Source organism: Orbicella faveolata, unplaced genomic scaffold (assembly GCF_042242905.1).
Source record: "Orbicella faveolata isolate gen_17 unplaced genomic scaffold, um_ofav_v1 contig_1, whole genome shotgun sequence".
NCBI classification, from domain to species: Eukaryota; Metazoa; Cnidaria; class Anthozoa; order Scleractinia; family Merulinidae; genus Orbicella; species Orbicella faveolata.
In genome coordinates, this window is record NW_028301536.1 from 1,074,210 (window position 1) to 1,091,065 (window position 16,856).

At 39.4% G+C, this 16,856-nt stretch overlaps 3 protein-coding genes across 6 annotated transcripts; 1 reads left to right on the forward strand and 2 right to left on the reverse strand.

The window, feature by feature from the left end:
• Positions 1-396: 396 nt before the first annotated feature.
• On the reverse strand, positions 397-4,503 carry LOC110042685 (uncharacterized). 2 transcript variants are annotated; one of them, XM_020748049.2, is made up of 7 exons: positions 4,389-4,503; positions 3,167-3,311; positions 2,730-2,834; positions 2,092-2,145; positions 1,858-1,956; positions 1,443-1,544; positions 397-1,002 (listed from the first exon to the last, which is right to left on the reverse strand). In XM_020748049.2, exons 2-7 carry the CDS (start codon positions 3,293-3,295, stop codon positions 889-891), a joined length of 603 nt encoding a protein of 200 aa, XP_020603708.1. In that variant the 5' UTR covers positions 3,296-3,311; positions 4,389-4,503; the 3' UTR covers positions 397-888. The 2 variants fall into 2 exon arrangements, with proteins under 2 accessions (XP_020603708.1, XP_020603709.1); XM_020748050.2 differs by having other exon boundaries at positions 4,384-4,503.
• Positions 4,504-5,044: 541 nt separating this feature from the next.
• LOC110042677 (uncharacterized) lies at positions 5,045-10,068 on the reverse strand. Of its 3 annotated transcripts, XM_089283753.1 has the most exons (7): positions 9,956-10,068; positions 8,840-8,974; positions 8,019-8,123; positions 7,054-7,107; positions 6,647-6,745; positions 6,065-6,166; positions 5,045-5,822 (listed from the first exon to the last, which is right to left on the reverse strand). In XM_089283753.1, exons 2-7 carry the CDS (start codon positions 8,966-8,968, stop codon positions 5,709-5,711), a joined length of 603 nt encoding a protein of 200 aa, XP_089139879.1. In that variant the 5' UTR covers positions 8,969-8,974; positions 9,956-10,068; the 3' UTR covers positions 5,045-5,708. The 3 variants fall into 3 exon arrangements, with proteins under 3 accessions (XP_089139879.1, XP_089139868.1, XP_089139877.1); XM_089283742.1 differs by having other exon boundaries at positions 5,045-6,166; XM_089283751.1 differs by having other exon boundaries at positions 5,045-6,166; positions 8,840-8,988; positions 9,956-10,065.
• Positions 10,069-10,072: 4 nt separating this feature from the next.
• On the forward strand, positions 10,073-15,534 carry LOC110042683 (uncharacterized). Its single transcript, XM_020748047.2, has 7 exons — positions 10,073-10,193; positions 11,863-12,037; positions 12,694-12,798; positions 13,759-13,812; positions 14,254-14,352; positions 14,638-14,739; positions 14,998-15,534. The coding sequence occupies exons 1-7, from the start codon at positions 10,126-10,128 to the stop codon at positions 15,109-15,111; spliced, it is 717 nt and encodes a 238-aa protein (XP_020603706.2). The 5' UTR covers positions 10,073-10,125; the 3' UTR covers positions 15,112-15,534.
• Positions 15,535-16,856: the final 1,322 nt, after the last annotated feature.

Genomic DNA, 16,856 nt, shown 5'->3' on the forward strand with positions numbered 1-16,856 from the left:
AAAGTAATGCCGCAAATTGGCAAGAACACATGGCTTTACTTAGCCTTAAACCTTGAAAAGATCCCTTTTCTCGAAGCACGTAATAAGATGACATAGAGTTGTTATTGAGCTCTTTGCCGTTTACACAACTCCATGTGCACCTGTAGGTGATTCCCGAGAAATCAAAGGTATATCTTTTTCAGTATGACCACGAAAACGCGAAGTTGAAACCATTTTCAAAGATTGACCAGCTTCCGGTGCCGAGTATCGATCGTAGCCATAACCTACTGACCGACCAGCAGATAAACGCCCAATCTCATAGAGAGCACTGAGAGCTGGCCGATCTTTGAAAATGGCTTCACTCTCGATCTCTATCGAATACATGATTTGCAGGAATACACAACTGAGAAGCAATAATATGATGAAAACATTTTATTTTTTCGATTAGAACGTTCCTCAACTTGGAATACATTTGTTCATCGATGAATTCGGTGAGCTAACTAAAAAAAAAGGAATAAACATTGTATGAATATATTTAATTTAACCCCGCTCAAACTTTGAACTTTCAAAATTCAATTCCCCTGCACGAAGATTTCACGTCCTCAAACGCGATTTTGTTCCACGTCCGTCGCGCAATCTTTCCTCGTGAGAGAAAGATTGCGTGACCAATAAGAAGAATGTTACTGACAACTTATCGTTATTGACATGATGAGAAACGTGACTTAAAAAAAAAGAAGTTCCGTAAACAGAACACCGTACATTAACCCTTCAGTTTTGTCCCAGCTGAAAGGGAGGGAGAGAATGTGAACCAAAGGATCAATCAAACATTGAAATTTCGAGCTGATCGGGGCATTTTTCAAGGTGTATGACCAAAACCGGTGGACAGTTCAGTAGTACTCCAAGTATGCTTCACCATTTGAACTTGACAGGTAAGTTGTTTAGCCATTCTTCTTCTTCTGGTGTGTTCTCTCTGCCCAGAACTTTGTTTCGCTGTGGAAAGCGACCAAACCTGTCCACGACTTCCTAAAAATGCAATACAGAAAATACTCTATTTAGCCGACTGTTCACACCCCTCTATTTTCTCGTATATTTATTCGATGGTTGAACGAGCGGATAGAATCGCGAGAGAAATAGCTCAGTCGCTTCGCTCGCAAACCCCACATCCGCGTACTTCGTGCTCGCTTCGCTCGCTTTTTCTTTCGCGGGCGTAAAAAGAGAGGCTGTGAACAGTCTGTACTCGATTATGAACTTGTCATTCGATTGATCTCCAATGGCTCAACACTCCAAATGTTCTGTCATGGCTTGTTCCAGGCTCCCGGATTGAACGCGAATGACCTTGGACCTTGGAGCGAGGACTGGGACGAAACATTTTCCTCCCAAGTCGTCTGTCATTTTCGCACGCGCTCCGGTCCCTTCAGAAATGACACGAACCTTGCGACTCTCACTAAATGACGTAAACACACCTTGTGAAGACATGCAAACTGATACCATCCTTTCCCAGCGGCCTCCTCTTCAGTGCCTTTGGTGTCTTTCTCTAACTGAGCAAAAAGCTGAACGCTAAGCTCCTGCAAAGGATGAAAAAACAAATTTAAAACATCTTGAAGGGCACGCATCGAAAAACTGGCCCCAAAGACGCCAATTGCTTTAGTAACATGGAAAATGTTTTCAAACGTTTCTTTGATCAAACTAAAAATCAACAAAGAAAATAATAATAATTCGGTCTTAACTTCTTTCCATAGAGTCATGAATGATCTGGGAGAATTCGAAGGACACCTTTGAAAATACTCGAGTTTCCTTTGATTTGACTCTACTTTTACTTTTAGAACGACAAAACGTGATTTCCACCTCACGGCTTTTCTAAAGGACTGTCTCCTGTACCTGTTTCCCTCTATCCTCACTGTGTTCGAGTGGAAGATAAAGAAAAAGTCTTGCAGCAGGGCTGAACTTCAAGTGGTCGTGGGTATCACGTTGTATGAACTTTCAAGAGAGAGAAGTAAAACAGATTAAGAAACAATGACAAAGTGCATGTCATTGGTTAGTGTGTGGTTGAAAATGTCTGAAACGAACAGCTAAAACTTGAGTGCAATGTGAAAAGTACCTTGTTTGACTTACCTTTTCAGCGAGTTCTTGACAGTAGAGATCCCTTGATGTGGCAACAGGGCTACCCTAGAATAACCAAAATTCAAATAGGAGGACATCTCAAGACAGCCCTAGAGAACACTGTCTCTAACCGGCAAACGCATTTTGATTGGATAAACAGTCGCGTATTATTGTAACACTCACAGAATAGATAACTCTTTCTATAACAGGCTGGCTTAAACTTTTTCTTCCTCGTTAAGTCGCTTTCTACATTCTTCCATCCTACCTTTTTTCGTTCGTTCGTTCGCTCATTCATTCGAGTGTTCTCTCGCTCCTTCGTGAGTACATTTGTTCGTACATGCATTCCTTCGTAGGTGCATTCGTTCGTTCGCTCATTCGTACGTCCGTTTGTTCCTACGTGCGCGTATTCGTCCGTCCGTCCGTCTGTCGGTCTGTCCGTCCGTTTTCGTTCGTTCGTTCGTTCATGCGTTCATTCTTTCGTTCTTTTGTTTGTGCGTTCGCTTGTTTGTTGGTAGTTCGTTCGTTAATTTGTCGATTTGTTAACTTGTTCGCACGTGCATACCTTAACACCTTCGTTCGTTCGTTCAGTTGGTATGTCGTTCGTTTGGTTGGTGTATAAGTCAGTGGGTCACCCGACATTTATCGCAAACCTTGTGCAAACTGCGAAGGAATTGATCCTGTAAAATAATCAATGCTAGAGTTGCTTTGGGGTCATTTTCCCAGTGTTTTAGTTCGTCGTTTCTTGCTTTCTCAACCTGTAAAGAAAACAAATGAGTGAATTCAGGTTTTCTGCGACCTAATAAGTCGCTGTTATTTGCACGTGACCGTTTCACACCTAGCCACACCCACCCTTCCCTCAACTATACTATAGAACATTTCAGGTCAGCAAAAATGTGCCATTACTATTTAAGTGCGTCTTTCTGTTCCTGCAAAAGACTTACTTGCTTTTTAAACCGTCAAAAAATCTTTAATCTTCCAGTTCTGGCCCTCTCTCTGTCACACAACGCTACGTTCTCGGGAGACAGCCAGCCAATCTCTCCCGAGAGCGTAGCGTTGCGTGACAGAGAGAGCGCCAGAATTCACTAACCAACGTTTCAAACTTGTCTCGTATTTCTTGCGCTGCTTCTTCTCCGCCTCCGAACCATCGTGGTCTCTTTGAAATAACACCACCTCCAAACCAGTAGGTTAACACATCATTTGCTTCTTTGTATGACATTGTGAACTAAATTAAACTGAACCAAACGAGAACAGGGTGAACAGGTGCGACGATTAACAGTCCAGCAAAACACGGGTTTGGCAGTTCACGTCAAATACAAACCTAATCCTGCAACAACCCGTCGCGAGTTATTTTAATTTTCGCGAAAAATTCGTGACATATGCAAATGAGTCGTAAATTTTAGGGCGCCTTCAGCGAAGGATTAAGTTTCATATTGTCTCTATTGTTATTGGCGGTGAAAAAATAAGATTTTGCATACCCTCAAAAATCTATTTCAAACCCTTTAGCAGAACATAACAGAAAAAGTAGACCAAAATACAGTGATGGTAATGCATTTCGGTAATTTACGTTGACAAGTAATATTAACATCGAAAACCGCAGCAGGAGTTTATCTCTGGCATTCAATGGCCGTTTTCTTGATTAAGCCACATTTTTATTCTGCCTTTAATTTAGGATACAGCTCCGCTGCAGCTGGTAGAGGGCTCATTTGTCTTGAAAGCAGAATGCCATCTTCTTCGTCGACGGAAAGAACGATAAATTCTGTAATACTCTTATATGTAAAGGAACATTTTGATACATGTGTTTTTGTCCCTAATCTCATGCATGCGGTTGTTCCCCACGCTTTCACAGTTATAACATGAAATTCAACGTCAATTGTTTCAAGAGGAAAGCATTAAAACGTCAGTCATTCAGAACTGAGGATGAATAATAAAGATTGCCTTCGGAAATTGACCTCGAGACACCCACAAGTAAAGCCAAACATTGACAAACAACTTCTACATAATTAAAATGTGGAGGCCGAGTGTACATGGCAAAATAAATTCATACTTACAACAGATGCTCGAAGACTGAGAAAATTCTTCGAATTATAACAGAAAGTCTACAAAAAGTCTTCTAGATCCTAGTTTTCATTTAAGTAATGATATCTGGGGCAACTTCTGACAATGAAAACGAGAAAACCAGTCGCTTTTAATAAAACAGAACGAAGCGGGCGTCGAGTCTCAAGCTGCCAGCCTCGTCCAAAATATTTATTTTGGATTTTCAAAGCAATAAATTTAGCAGCTTGAGAAGCAAGACTTTCCTCTCACCTTACCGGGTTTTAGAAGTCCTTGTATCTCCAAGAAAACCGTTTTCTGCTTGAGATATGTAAGTAACAAGACCGGGAACAGCTTTATTCACGGGATAGTCACGCAAACATTGTCACACCCCGGAGTGTCACTCACGCAAGGGAAGAATTCATTATGGCGTCTGTGATTGTTCAAAGAGCGACGTCTAAGAAGCCTTTTAGACCAATAAACATCAAAACGTGGTAACAAATAATTCAATGTTTCAAAATGCAAGTGGTACAAAAAGGGGTACATTTTTGGGAAGAAATGCTTCTTGAATTCTGCTAGGAACAGAAAAGAAGTGCTGTCATCGTGGACCACAGGTGGACGAGGAAAAAATTTGGACCCATGGTCAGTGAAATTATATCTCAATTTAGGCCAGGGGAGACTGGGCACAGAGCTTTCCAGAGCAGGAGAGAAGTTTCCTGTAATTCAGGTGACGAGTGAGGGTGCCAGTTAAGGTGAAAAACGCTTGTTTTTTCATACTACACATTTTGGGGTGTTCCATCTCAGACATTTACAAATAAAAGGGTAATTGTGTTTGATAGATCGGTCAGTGGGTTATCTTGAAACAGTTTGGCGGTTTACTCTCGGTTTCTATCAACTGTATGGTTTGTGGGAATAAACAAACTAAATGCAATGATAATATGAATGAAAACATTTTATTTTATTTCATAATATAGCTAGGACCCTGCGCGCGCTCTGACTGGTCAAAAACCCAAGCCTAAGCCGTGTATTACACTGTCATAAAACACTCCGGACATTTGAGTACACTAGAGAAATGTAGAAAGCACTCACGCGCGGCTCATGTTTTCTACATTTCCCTCGTGTTCTCAAATGCCCGTCGTGTTTTATCACAGTGTAATGCACGGCATAGGCTTCTTTATTTGTTAAATAATATATATATTTTTTCGATTAGAACGTTCCTCAACTTGGAACATATTTGTTCCCGGGATTTGTTCAAGGATGAATTCGGTGAGCTAACTAAAAATTGAATATTGAATAACTTTAATATTGAATCAATATGCTAAATTAAGGCCCGATCACGTCCTCAGACGTGATTTTGTTGTCAGCCTGCCACGCAATCTTTCCTCATGTGGGAGAGGTACGTGACAAACAAGGTGAACGTTACTGACAACTAACCAAGTGTTCTTTAAAATAATGAGAAAGGCGACTGAGTTTGTACAAACTGAAATGAGGGGAATATGAACCAAAGAAATCAAACATTGAAATTTCGAGCTGATCGGCGCATTTTTAAAGTGTATTACCAAAATCAGTGTACAGTTCAGTAGTACTCTGTGTATGCTTCACCATTTGTACTTGTTAGGTAAATTATTTAGCCAATCTTCTTCTTCTGGTGTGTTTTCTCTGCCCAGAACTTTGTTCCGCTGTGGAAAGCGACCAAATCTGTCCACGACTTCCTGAAAATGCAATACAAAAAATACTCGATTATCAACTTGTCATTCGATTCATCTCCATTGGTCCAACACTCCAAATGTTCGTGGACAGAGTGTTCCAGGCCTCCGGATTGAACGCGAATGACCTCGGGCGTAACAGCAAACTTGAAGGTAGGACTGGGATGAAAAAGTTCGAGCCTTTCTTTCCCTAGTCGCCTTTCATTTTCGCGTCCGCCTCGCTCCTTTGAGAGATGACGTAAACACACCTTATGAAGACAGGCAAAGCGATATCCTCCTTTCCCAAAGGCTTCCTCTTCACTACCTTTGGTATCATTCTCTAGCTGAGCAAAAAGCTGAACGCTAAGTTCCTGCAAAGGACGGAGATAGTTAACAATTTAATCAACATTTTGAAGGGCACGTCGGGAAACTGACGCTTAGACACCATCTGCTTTAGAAAAATGGAAAATCTTTTCAAGGATTCATTTCATCAAACCAAGAACCAGAAGAAAAAGAATCGGTCTTGACATGTCTCCATAGTTTTATGAAGGATCTGTGAGAATTCGAATAGAAACACCTTTGAAAATTTAAATATACGGTTTTAGACTGAGGCATTGAGCTACTGTTATTCAAGGGTGGGGCATTTGCGCTTTTTTCAAGGCCCCACCATGGAGCCAGCTGCCTCACGGTTGGACATTTGCCAAATTTAGAAAACAAAATGTCAAATGCCCGTCAAATGCCCGCGGGGGGGAGGGGGGGGGGCGAGGAGGATGAGTGGGATTGGCATTACTTTTAGAACGACAAAACGTGATTTCCACCTCACGGCTTTTTTAAATGAATGTCTCGTGTACCTGTTTCCCTCTATCCTCACTGTGTTCGAGTGGAAGATAAAGAAAAAGTCTTGCAGCAGGGCTGAACTTCAAGTGGTCGTGAGTCTCACGTTGTATGAACTTTCAAAAGAGAAAAAAGTAAAACAGATTAAGAAACAATGACAAAGTGCGTGTCATTGGTAAGTGTGTGGTTGAAAATGAAAATGATTGAAACGAACAGCTATATAAGCAGGGCCGTACGCTCCTAACAGGTAAACCGAGGCACTTGCCTCACTCATTAGTTTTCAGTTTTGTTGTTTTTAGTCATCATAAACACCTTAATAGCTAGTAAAAGAATGAACCATAGACATTACCACGGTCACAATTTTTTCTGGCTACGCTCCTTCTAAAACTTGAGTGCAATGTGAAAAGTACCTTGTATGACTTACCTTTTCGGCGAGCTCTTGACAGTAAAGATCCCTCGATGTAGCCACAGGGCTACCCTGGAATAACCAAAACAATATTAATTCACCTAGTGGGACACTTCAAGACGCATTTTGATTGGATAGACAACTCTTTCTATAACTTTCCCGGTTTGACTTTTTCTTTCACGTTAAATCGGTTCCTACCTCTTTCCATCCTACCTTTGTTCGCGCACTCGTTCGTTTGGTAATTCATTCGATTGTTCGTTCCCTCCCTCGTGAGTCTATACGTTCGAGAATACATTCCTACGTAAGTGTGTACTTTCATTCGTTTATTGGCACGTCTGTCTGATCCTTTTCTTTTTACGCCACGAAACTTTGGAATGACCTACCTTTTTATACCAAACAGTCTGAGAGCATAGCGATTTTTAAAAAGAACCTTAAAACATTTCCTTTTAACCTAGTCATAGATTTTAATAATTGCATCTTTTAGTTAGGTTTTTATTCTTTTTAATCATATGCAATTGTAAGCGCATTGAGAATTCTAAATGTGCAATAAGAACCTTTTTTTTCATTATTATTATATTTTGTTTGTGCGTGCGCATATTGGTGCGTTCATTCGTTTTTTCATTTGTTCGTGCGTTCGTTCGCTCGTTTGTTCGTTCGCTCGCTCGCTCGCTCGCTGGTTGGTTGGTTGGTTCACTCTTTCGTTCGTTCGTTCGTTCGTTTGTTCGTTTGCTCGCTCGTTCGTTTGTTCGCTCGTTCGCTCGTTCGCTCGTTCGTTCTTTCGTTCGTTCGTTCGTTCGTTCGTGCGTTCGTTCGTGTTTGTTTGTTGGTTGGCATGGTAGCTCGTTCGTAAATTTCTCCATTCACTCATTTGTTCGCACGTGTATGCTATCATACTTTCTTTCGTTCGTTGAGTTAGTGATACGTTCGTTTGGTTAGTATATAACTAATATAAGTCGGTTGGTCACCTGATATTTGCCACAAACCTTGTAAAGAGTGCGAAGGAACTGATCCTGTAAAATAATTAATGCTAGAGTTGCTTTAGGATCATTTTCCCAATGTTTTAGCTCGTCGTTTCTTGCTTTCTCAACCTGTAAAGAAAACGAACGGGTGTATTCCGGTTTTCCGCAAGCTAAGAGGTAAAGGTTACATTAAGTAACATTTGCACGTGACCATTTCAAACCCAGCCACACCTACACGTCCCTCAATTTTCATGGGATGTAGTCATATCGCCAAAATTAAAAATTGCCAATCCTTCTGAGGTTCTAGTTTTATCAGATATAAGATCCTATAAGAGCTCGATAGAGCACCATTGGATTTCCAAGCTTTTTTAAATATCAAAAATAGGTCCTGGATAATAGAAAGCACTTGCTCAATTTCTTTCCTCATGGCTCCTCATGGCTCCCCTTGCACGCTTTTTTCAGCAGTTTTTGCTGTGCAGGAACTTTTTTCCAAATTGCCCACCCCCTACCCCCCCTTCAAAAAATAATGGTCCGTCCCTTATTTATTGAATGGTTAGTGACAGTGATATTCCCTGATTTTCAGATCCCTTGTGGTGGGAAAAATATTTGAAGGATAATAAACACCATAACCCCATTAACAAAAAAGACACTCTGGATCTGAAACGATGTAAACAGAAATGAATTTAGCACCTCTTTTGCCTGATGAGGATAAAAACTTTGGTGGCTCTTTAGTTTTTGATTTTAGAATTTTATGACGTTACGTGAAAGCGCTCAACATGTGTGTACATTGTGAGCGTAGCGTTGCGTGACAAATACAGGACCAGAACTGTGGGGTCTTCACTGACCAACGTTCCAAACTTGTCTCGTAATTCTTGCGCGGCTTCCTCTCCACCTCCGAACCAGCGTGGTCTCTTTGAACGATCACCACCTCCAAGCCAGTAGTTTAACACATCATTTGCTTCTTTGTATGACATTGTGAACTAAAATAAACGCACTAAAACCAACATCAGCACCGGTGAACACCCAACCTTCCCATCATGCTCTGCGTGTATATTTTCTACGGCATGGTATACTATGAAAAATCCCATTTGTCACTTGCATTTTCTTGGTATACACACTCGCCTAAAGGCTGGTGTGTATAGCGGTGAAAATACAAGTGACCCGTGGGATATTCCACAGTATACCATTTCAAAGTGTTGCATAACTAGTGTGATCCTGCAACAACCTGTGGCGAGTTGGGGCGAGTTCAATTTTCACGGAAAATAAAACTATTCGTGACAAATTTATGCAAATGACTGCCGCAAGAACTTACTTTTGCATACCCTCAAACGAATCAATTTTAACGCCTTTTTCGTAGAACAGAAAAGAAAACGCACAGTGATAGTAATGCATTTCACTAATTGACGTTGACAAGTAATAACATCGAAAACTGCAGCAGGAGTTTAGCGCTGGTATACACACTCTATAACCGTTGTCTTATTTAATTAAGTCGCAATTATAACATAAAATTCAACATCAGTTGTTTCAAGAGGAAAGCATCGAAGCGTGAGTCATTTAGAACTGAGGATGAAGAATAAAGATTGCCTTTGGAAATTGACCTCGAGACACCCGGACGAAACCGAAACATTGGCAAATAACATCTACATAATTAAAATGTGGAGGCCGAGTATACAAAAGGATCGTAAATTCGTACTTTCAGCAGATGCTCGGAAACTGAGAAAGTTCTCTGAATTACTACGAGGCAAAGTCTACAAAAAGTCTTCTAGATTCTAGTTTTCATATAATTAACGATATCTGGGGCGACGTTTGTTGCTGAAAACGAGAAAAACAGTCGCTTTTATTAAAACAAAATGAAACGGGCACCGAGTCTCAAGTTGCCAGCCGCTTCCAAAAGATTTATTTCGGATTTTTAAAGCAACAAATTTAGCACCTTTAATGGCAAGAATTTCTTATCACCTTACCGGGTTTTTTTCGAAGTCCTTGTAACTCCAAGAAAACCGTTTTCTGCTTGAGATATATATGTAGTAACAAATCAAACAAGACAACTGAACGACTTTATGTAAATTCGCGCGATAGTCACGCAAACAAGGTCACAACCGGGGGTGTCACTCAGGCTAGTCAAGAATTCAATATGGCGTCTGTGATTGTCCAAAGAGCGACGTTTGTGAAGCCTTTTAAGCCAATAAACCTCAAAACGTGGTGAGTAATAAAACGAATATTGTGTATGAATCGTAAATTTATCTTTTACTGACGTGGGATTTTTAATAAGTTCATCTGTCAACGACTGTAAGTTGACCAAGGTCGAAATATCATAGGCTGAAATAAAGTGTAAGCTGCTAAATAACTGACCTGGAGAGGACAAGTTAGTCTCAATGTTGTGTTTGTTCATCAAGATACTTAAAGGCCTAGCCAGACACAAGCCCACCATTGCATGTAATATTGCATACAGTGCCTAAATCGCATTCACACCAATCAATTTGCGGTGGCAAAAATCTCATTCTTCTTCTGCGTTATTCATGGGCAAACGCACAAGTAAAAAGTGTTACAAACAGTAACATCATTATAACAATGGAAAAAATCTGCTGCTTTACTGTAAAATTATTAAATAAGACTTGGGTTGTACTGAAGCGCAGAACACTGGAACGCTGGAACGCCGGAACGCCGGAATGCCGGAATGCCGGAATGCCGGAATGCCGGAATACTTAAACCCAAAATGCAGGAATAATGAAACCCAGAGCACAAAATTACTAAAACCCAGAATGCATAAAAAATCCTAAATGCAGGATCACCGAAACCTGGAATGTCAAAAAACAAACAATAATCAATCAATAAATAAATGAAACCATTTGGAATACTAAAGCCAGGACACAGAAACAAATTCCTGGATTTCCTGAGGTTAGCTCAATTTTAGGCAAAGGCAATGCATTGGTCGGCAGTTACAAACTCATGCATTTTGCGATCAGAATTCAACGGAATTATGGAAACTATTTCACAGTGTATTCCCACACAAAAACTGTATCAAATTTGTGTTATGTAAGGTTTTCCTTGCCAACGTCACAAAATAAAATGCCATACCAAACACTCAACAAGGTCTAATGATTGTTCAGTGGAGATCTCCACAGCTAACACCCAGGTTTTCAGGATCTAATATTAAAAGCATTTAAAGCCCTACACTGGACTGAAACCTAAAATCTTTGTTTTCATTTTGGTAGATGACAAGTTGCTAGCTAAAACAACTGCTAACCTTTTCTTCTCCAGGCTTTAGGGACTGAAACTGGCTAACATGATTGGCAAAACAATGATTAATTAGCAAATCTTTTACCTTTGTAACTCTTAAATGAAAAGAAACAAACTAAATGAGAACAAAACTCACCTTGTGGAAGTGCCCTCCATCTCTTGATGAAAGCACACCTGACTACAATAGATGCATTATCATAATTATATTTTGGTGGGAAGACATCAGCACATGTGCACAATTTGTCCTGCTGGAAGCATGTGCTTTATTATTCCTGGAACTATGTTTTTTTCCATGTTCCAGGTTTGAACGGCTTCTTATTTGTTCCTGGTTTTATTAATTTTGTGTTCCTGGTTTTATTACTCCACCATTTAGGATTTTTTTAAGCGTTCCAGGTTTTGGTAATTTTGTGTTCTGCGTTTTAGTATTTCCAACAGTCTTGGTTTAAGTGTTCCAGTGTTCCAGTGTTCTGGTGTTCCAGTGTTCTGGCATTCCAGTGTTCCTGCATTCCAGCGTTCCAGCATTCCAGCATTCTGGTGTTCTGGCATTCTGGCGTTCCACCATTCTGGGTTTCAGTACAAACCAATAAGCATCAGTGCTGTTTTACAAATTATTACTTTCATTGTTTTTCAGGGTGAATGCATGTGGCAGTGCTGTAAGAGTGATTTCAAGGTCCCTATGTTCAGGTGATGTCTCAGATCAGTGGAAAAATGTTCTTGATTACTGGTTTAGTCCAGGAGCAGAGAAGAAGTGGTTTCATGGTGGACCACAAGTGGATGAGGAAATGCGTCAAAAATTTGGATCCGTGGTTAGTAAAATAATATTAAAATTTAGTTTGTATACTTTTTGCCAAATTCAGGGCAGGGGAGAGTGGGCACAGTCACCTTTTCTGAGGGGGAGGAGGATTCCCTGTAGGTGCTGGTAAGATAGCCTGCGTAGCTGGCAGGATTCGCGAGTGAGCGATATTTGGCGGCAGAGCCGCCAGTCCTTTTTCCTCGTGGCCTGCAAGGAAATTTGCAAGCCATGACGCGACTCCTCACCAAACCCCTCACAGCTTCATCGCTCACGTTCATGGCTTCGCCACCAAAACAAAAACACTCATGCGTGTAATCCCACCAGCTACACAGGCTATTGGTAAGGATGCCAGTTGGTGTGAAATTTATTTTAAGGAAAAAGGGATGTTTTTGGGATTCATTTGAGCCGGGACAAGGGATGCCTCTATTATTCAAGGGAATTTTGACAAAAATTTTACAGAACAATGGAATTCAATAGAGAACAAGGGAGAAAAAGTGAGAACATTTTCAAGCAATAATCTTGCTGGCACTTTTGTGTGGGGACCTTCTCTGAGAAAATTAATTTGTAGGCTAAAAATACACAATTTATCAGCTGGAACAATTTATCCCATCAAATGATTCAATTTTTTTCTGTTGACTGTGAAAATTAAACTTGGCTTATCTATTTCAGGTTGAAAAAGCTGTCCAAGGAGAGATGAAGGAGTGGGAGCTGGAACCTAAACCATCATTAGCATTAGTTCTACTCACAGATCAATTTACCAGAAGTATTTACAGGGTATGTTGAATAAAATAAGGAGTTAAAAAGAGCATCAATGATTGTTAAATATTGTAAGATATATTTATTAAAACAAACAATATGCAAACAAATGTTCAACACTATCATGTTAGGACCACAGAAAAGACTAACCTCTTGAGGGTTGTACTCAACAGTAAGCTAAAATTTGATGATCGTGTATCGAGTATTTGCCGCAAAGTGAGTGCTCAAATAAACGCCCTTAACAGACTGAAAAACATTTTACCACTTAAAAGTCATGGAGATATTTTGCAGCCAAGAAATGGAATGAACTATCAAATGACATTAGAATAAAAGTAGGCCCCAATGAAATAGTAAACAGAATTAGATCGCTAAAATTTCGGGGATTAGTAAATTTGCGACATTAGTTTTAATAGTATTTTGACTGCAGTGGTAATATTGTAATAATAGTTTTGAATAGTTTTAATCAGTATTTAATTTGTGATTTTACCTGATGAATTGTGATATTAGCATTGTTTAGTTGTTAGGTTTTCATTAGTTATTAGGTGGAATACCTGTAAACTACCTCTCAAGCTAAGTGTATATCCACGTTAAATAAAGCATTCATTCATTCATTCATTCATTCATTCATTCATTCATTCATTCATCAATTAATGAAATTTAAATTAATTAATATTAATTATTGGCTCTGTTAAATTGAAACTCTCCAAAATTCAGAGACTTTTCTAGGGTACAGGACATTGAAAGTGGTCCCTTTCATTGCTTCAATATCGGGGGAGGCCCAGAAGATTATCAGCTTTCAAAAACAAAAGGCTGGGGAGGGGGGACAGCCTTCTGGCCCTTCCCCTATGGTGTATAACAGTCCTAGCTCTGTCATAAGACAGCAATTTATTTCAATGGGAGAAAATGGGTAAATTCATAATAAAATTAAAAATTATAGCAGTTATATGATTGAATACATCATACACTTCTTTCAAACAGAATACTGCCAAAGCATTTGCCGGCGACACCAGAGCCAGAGTCATTTCACGAAAGGTGGGTCACTTTGTGTAATTATGCAGGTTCTGATAACCAGATTTTGTCAGAAAGAAGATGCATTACAGTTCATATGGCAGCAAATGACTTCTCACTGTCTTTCATCTGTAATTGATTGGACTTTAATGGATCAATGAATATTAATTTTGTTTAAGAAATCAGGAATTGGTGAAAGGTCTTCTATTTTGTGATTGAAGTTGTTAATTTTTACCTTCCTTTAGTATACATGTAACTTCGCAGGTTTTGATTCTATGGCGATTTCTAATGTAGACCTACATACCAAATTTGTCTTAGGAGCCATGTCGTCCCTCATAAAGTTTAGTCCTCATTAATCCCTCACAACATTTGTGCACATGCATATATATGATATATGCCGATGTACTGAACTAGAAAATACTAATGATTTATAATTTGTTAATGTTATTACTTCACACAATTTAGTTTCTTGAAGGAAAAACTCACAATCATTTGGATCTAACTTATAATGAAAGAGTCTTCATCTATTTGCCATTTGAACACAGTGAGGACAAGGAAGATCAGGTTAGTGGGAATACACTGTGCAGAAGACTGGAAGTCTTTTTGGTCGTAAAAGATTCTTAACAAATAACAGACATGTTCTCAGCATGATTCCAGCAGGGATTGTGTCAGTTTTGTTATTCATTCTGGACTTTTTCTTTTTGTAAATCCTGCTGGGAATTTCACCAACAGGACTAATTTCTAAATTTGTGAAGGAAATGGTGTCTATTTCCAAGAAATCAAATTCAACCCACAACTCAAGTTTCTGTTAATTAAATTTAGAGACCATAAATGTTAATATTCTTTTAGGAACTGTCAGTGGATTTAATGTCCAAGCTGGTAGAAGACTTCAAGGGTACAGATCATGCAGAAAATTCCCAGGCAGTTCTGGAGTTTGCCACAAGACACAAGGTAAAGCATCTCTGCTGATTGAAAACTTAACCCTAAGTGATTCAGTGATAATCAATGAGACGACAAGAAAATCAGTTCAATTCTAGTTTTGTGAAGGAGGAGGCGAGCGGTGTGCTGTAAGGTGGGACGGTGGGGGGGGGGGGGGTGGGGGAGAATACTAGCTCTTTTAGTGCTTATTGATGATGTTCTCACAGATAAGGGAAGACCTGAAATTAATGAAATAATAATAATAATTATAAAAAATTCTCCTCTTCACAGGAAGTCATAGACAAGTTTGGAAGATACCCTCAGCGGAACAAACCACTTGGAAGAGAAAACACACCTGAGGAGGAAGAATTCCTTAACAACACTCCAGATCGTTATAAATGGTAAAACCAGCCAGCCGCGAATACTTGGCATATACAACACAAGCACCAGTTGCGTAGACTGGGGGGGGGGGGGGTGGGCACAAGAAGAATATGTCTTTGTTGCATGTTGCGATCCCTATGCAACAAGGCTCACACTACATGTAAGCCCCACTGCAAACCAAGGCAGTGTAAGCCCTCATTCCATCTAATAGTAAAACACACTACTATAGACACCTTGCCTTTGGATGCTTGTTTCGCAAAGATACCTTGTCATAATGATAAGGATAGAGTCAATTAAGACCTTGAGACTTACATGTTTCAGCATTTTTACACGACTGTATATTTGCAATATCATTTTATTTAAACAATTATATAGACTTTTTTACATACAAGCTTACCTATATTTATTAAAATGGTAGTAAATAAATTGGTGGAAAATAGTGTTCTTTTGCCTTTTTTTTCGTTGTAAAAATGTCCAAAAGCATATCATTCAGAGATTGGCAACTGACTTGCTGAAAGAGCATAGGAGTGAGACAAAACACCAGGCTTTTTTCAGTCTCTGTCCTGTTGTTTCACTTAACAACTTTTAAAGCTGGTAAATGTATATTTTGGGAAGGGAAGTAAAATTCACTTCTTTTGATCTCCAACTTGGCAATTATTAACAAATTAACAAGGCAAATGGTCAGATACTGGGGACAGGGAGGGGGGGGGGAGGTACTCGACATTGTTTTGTACACGACGAGATTCACGAGGTTCTGAAATAGCTGCCCACTACTGACATTGCGCCAGTGAATAGCGAAAAGTCAGGAGGGGGTCTAGTTTTAATCCAAGCCAACTTAACCGCAGGGTAAAAAATGATTTGATGCTTCTTGTCAAGAAACGTGTTAAAGACGGCATCTACCTGTCAACGGAATCAGTCCGAAAACAAAAGGGTAATCAAAAACCTCTCAATTTCCTGGAAACATTTATAGTGCTAATCCACTGCACTCAGACTTATATATTTAACAAATTGAGGTCAGTTTTTTATGCATCTGCCCTCTTATTGATGATAAATTGCGTCATAACATTGACGTGAACTTTGACAATGTTGTGATGAAATTTATCATCAATAAGAGGACAGACGCATAAAAAACTGGCGTCAATTTGTTTTTTACAATAACAAGACCCCAAAATGGTCAAATGCCGGGAATAAATAAGGGGAAAAGACGCCGTAAACTTGCCGTAAACAAAGATAAGTGAGCTTTTCTCGCTTTTTGATTGGCTACTTAAAAAGGTCCATAAAATCTCATTGGCTAAAAAGTTGACAGTTTGACAGCTGAAAATTGAACTTGAAAGCTTGCATAAATTAAAATCCGTCTGTACTCTTATTAATGATAAAAATGAACTAATCAGCCCGTGAGAAATTAGACAGTTATTGTAAAAAAAAGCAATTCGCAATAGCTTTTTCACTATCAATACTGGAAAACAGCCGGGTTTTTCGCTTTCAACTGAGCCGTATTGTTTTTTTAATAATGGTAATAGGACTGAGTGGAGTCCAATTCGGTCTGTAATCTTACGAGTGATTAACAAAATCGGGCGACCGCGAAGCGGAAGTCCGATTTGTTAATCACGAGTATGATTACAGACTGAATTGGACGACGCGAAGCCCTGTTACCAATTAAGGTATCAGTAAGGGGAAAATTTGCAATTTTGCATAATTTTACTTTTTTAAGCGGTCGGATAAATCTTAAAGTAATCTTTAAGATAAAAAAAACTCCACGAAAAAATCTT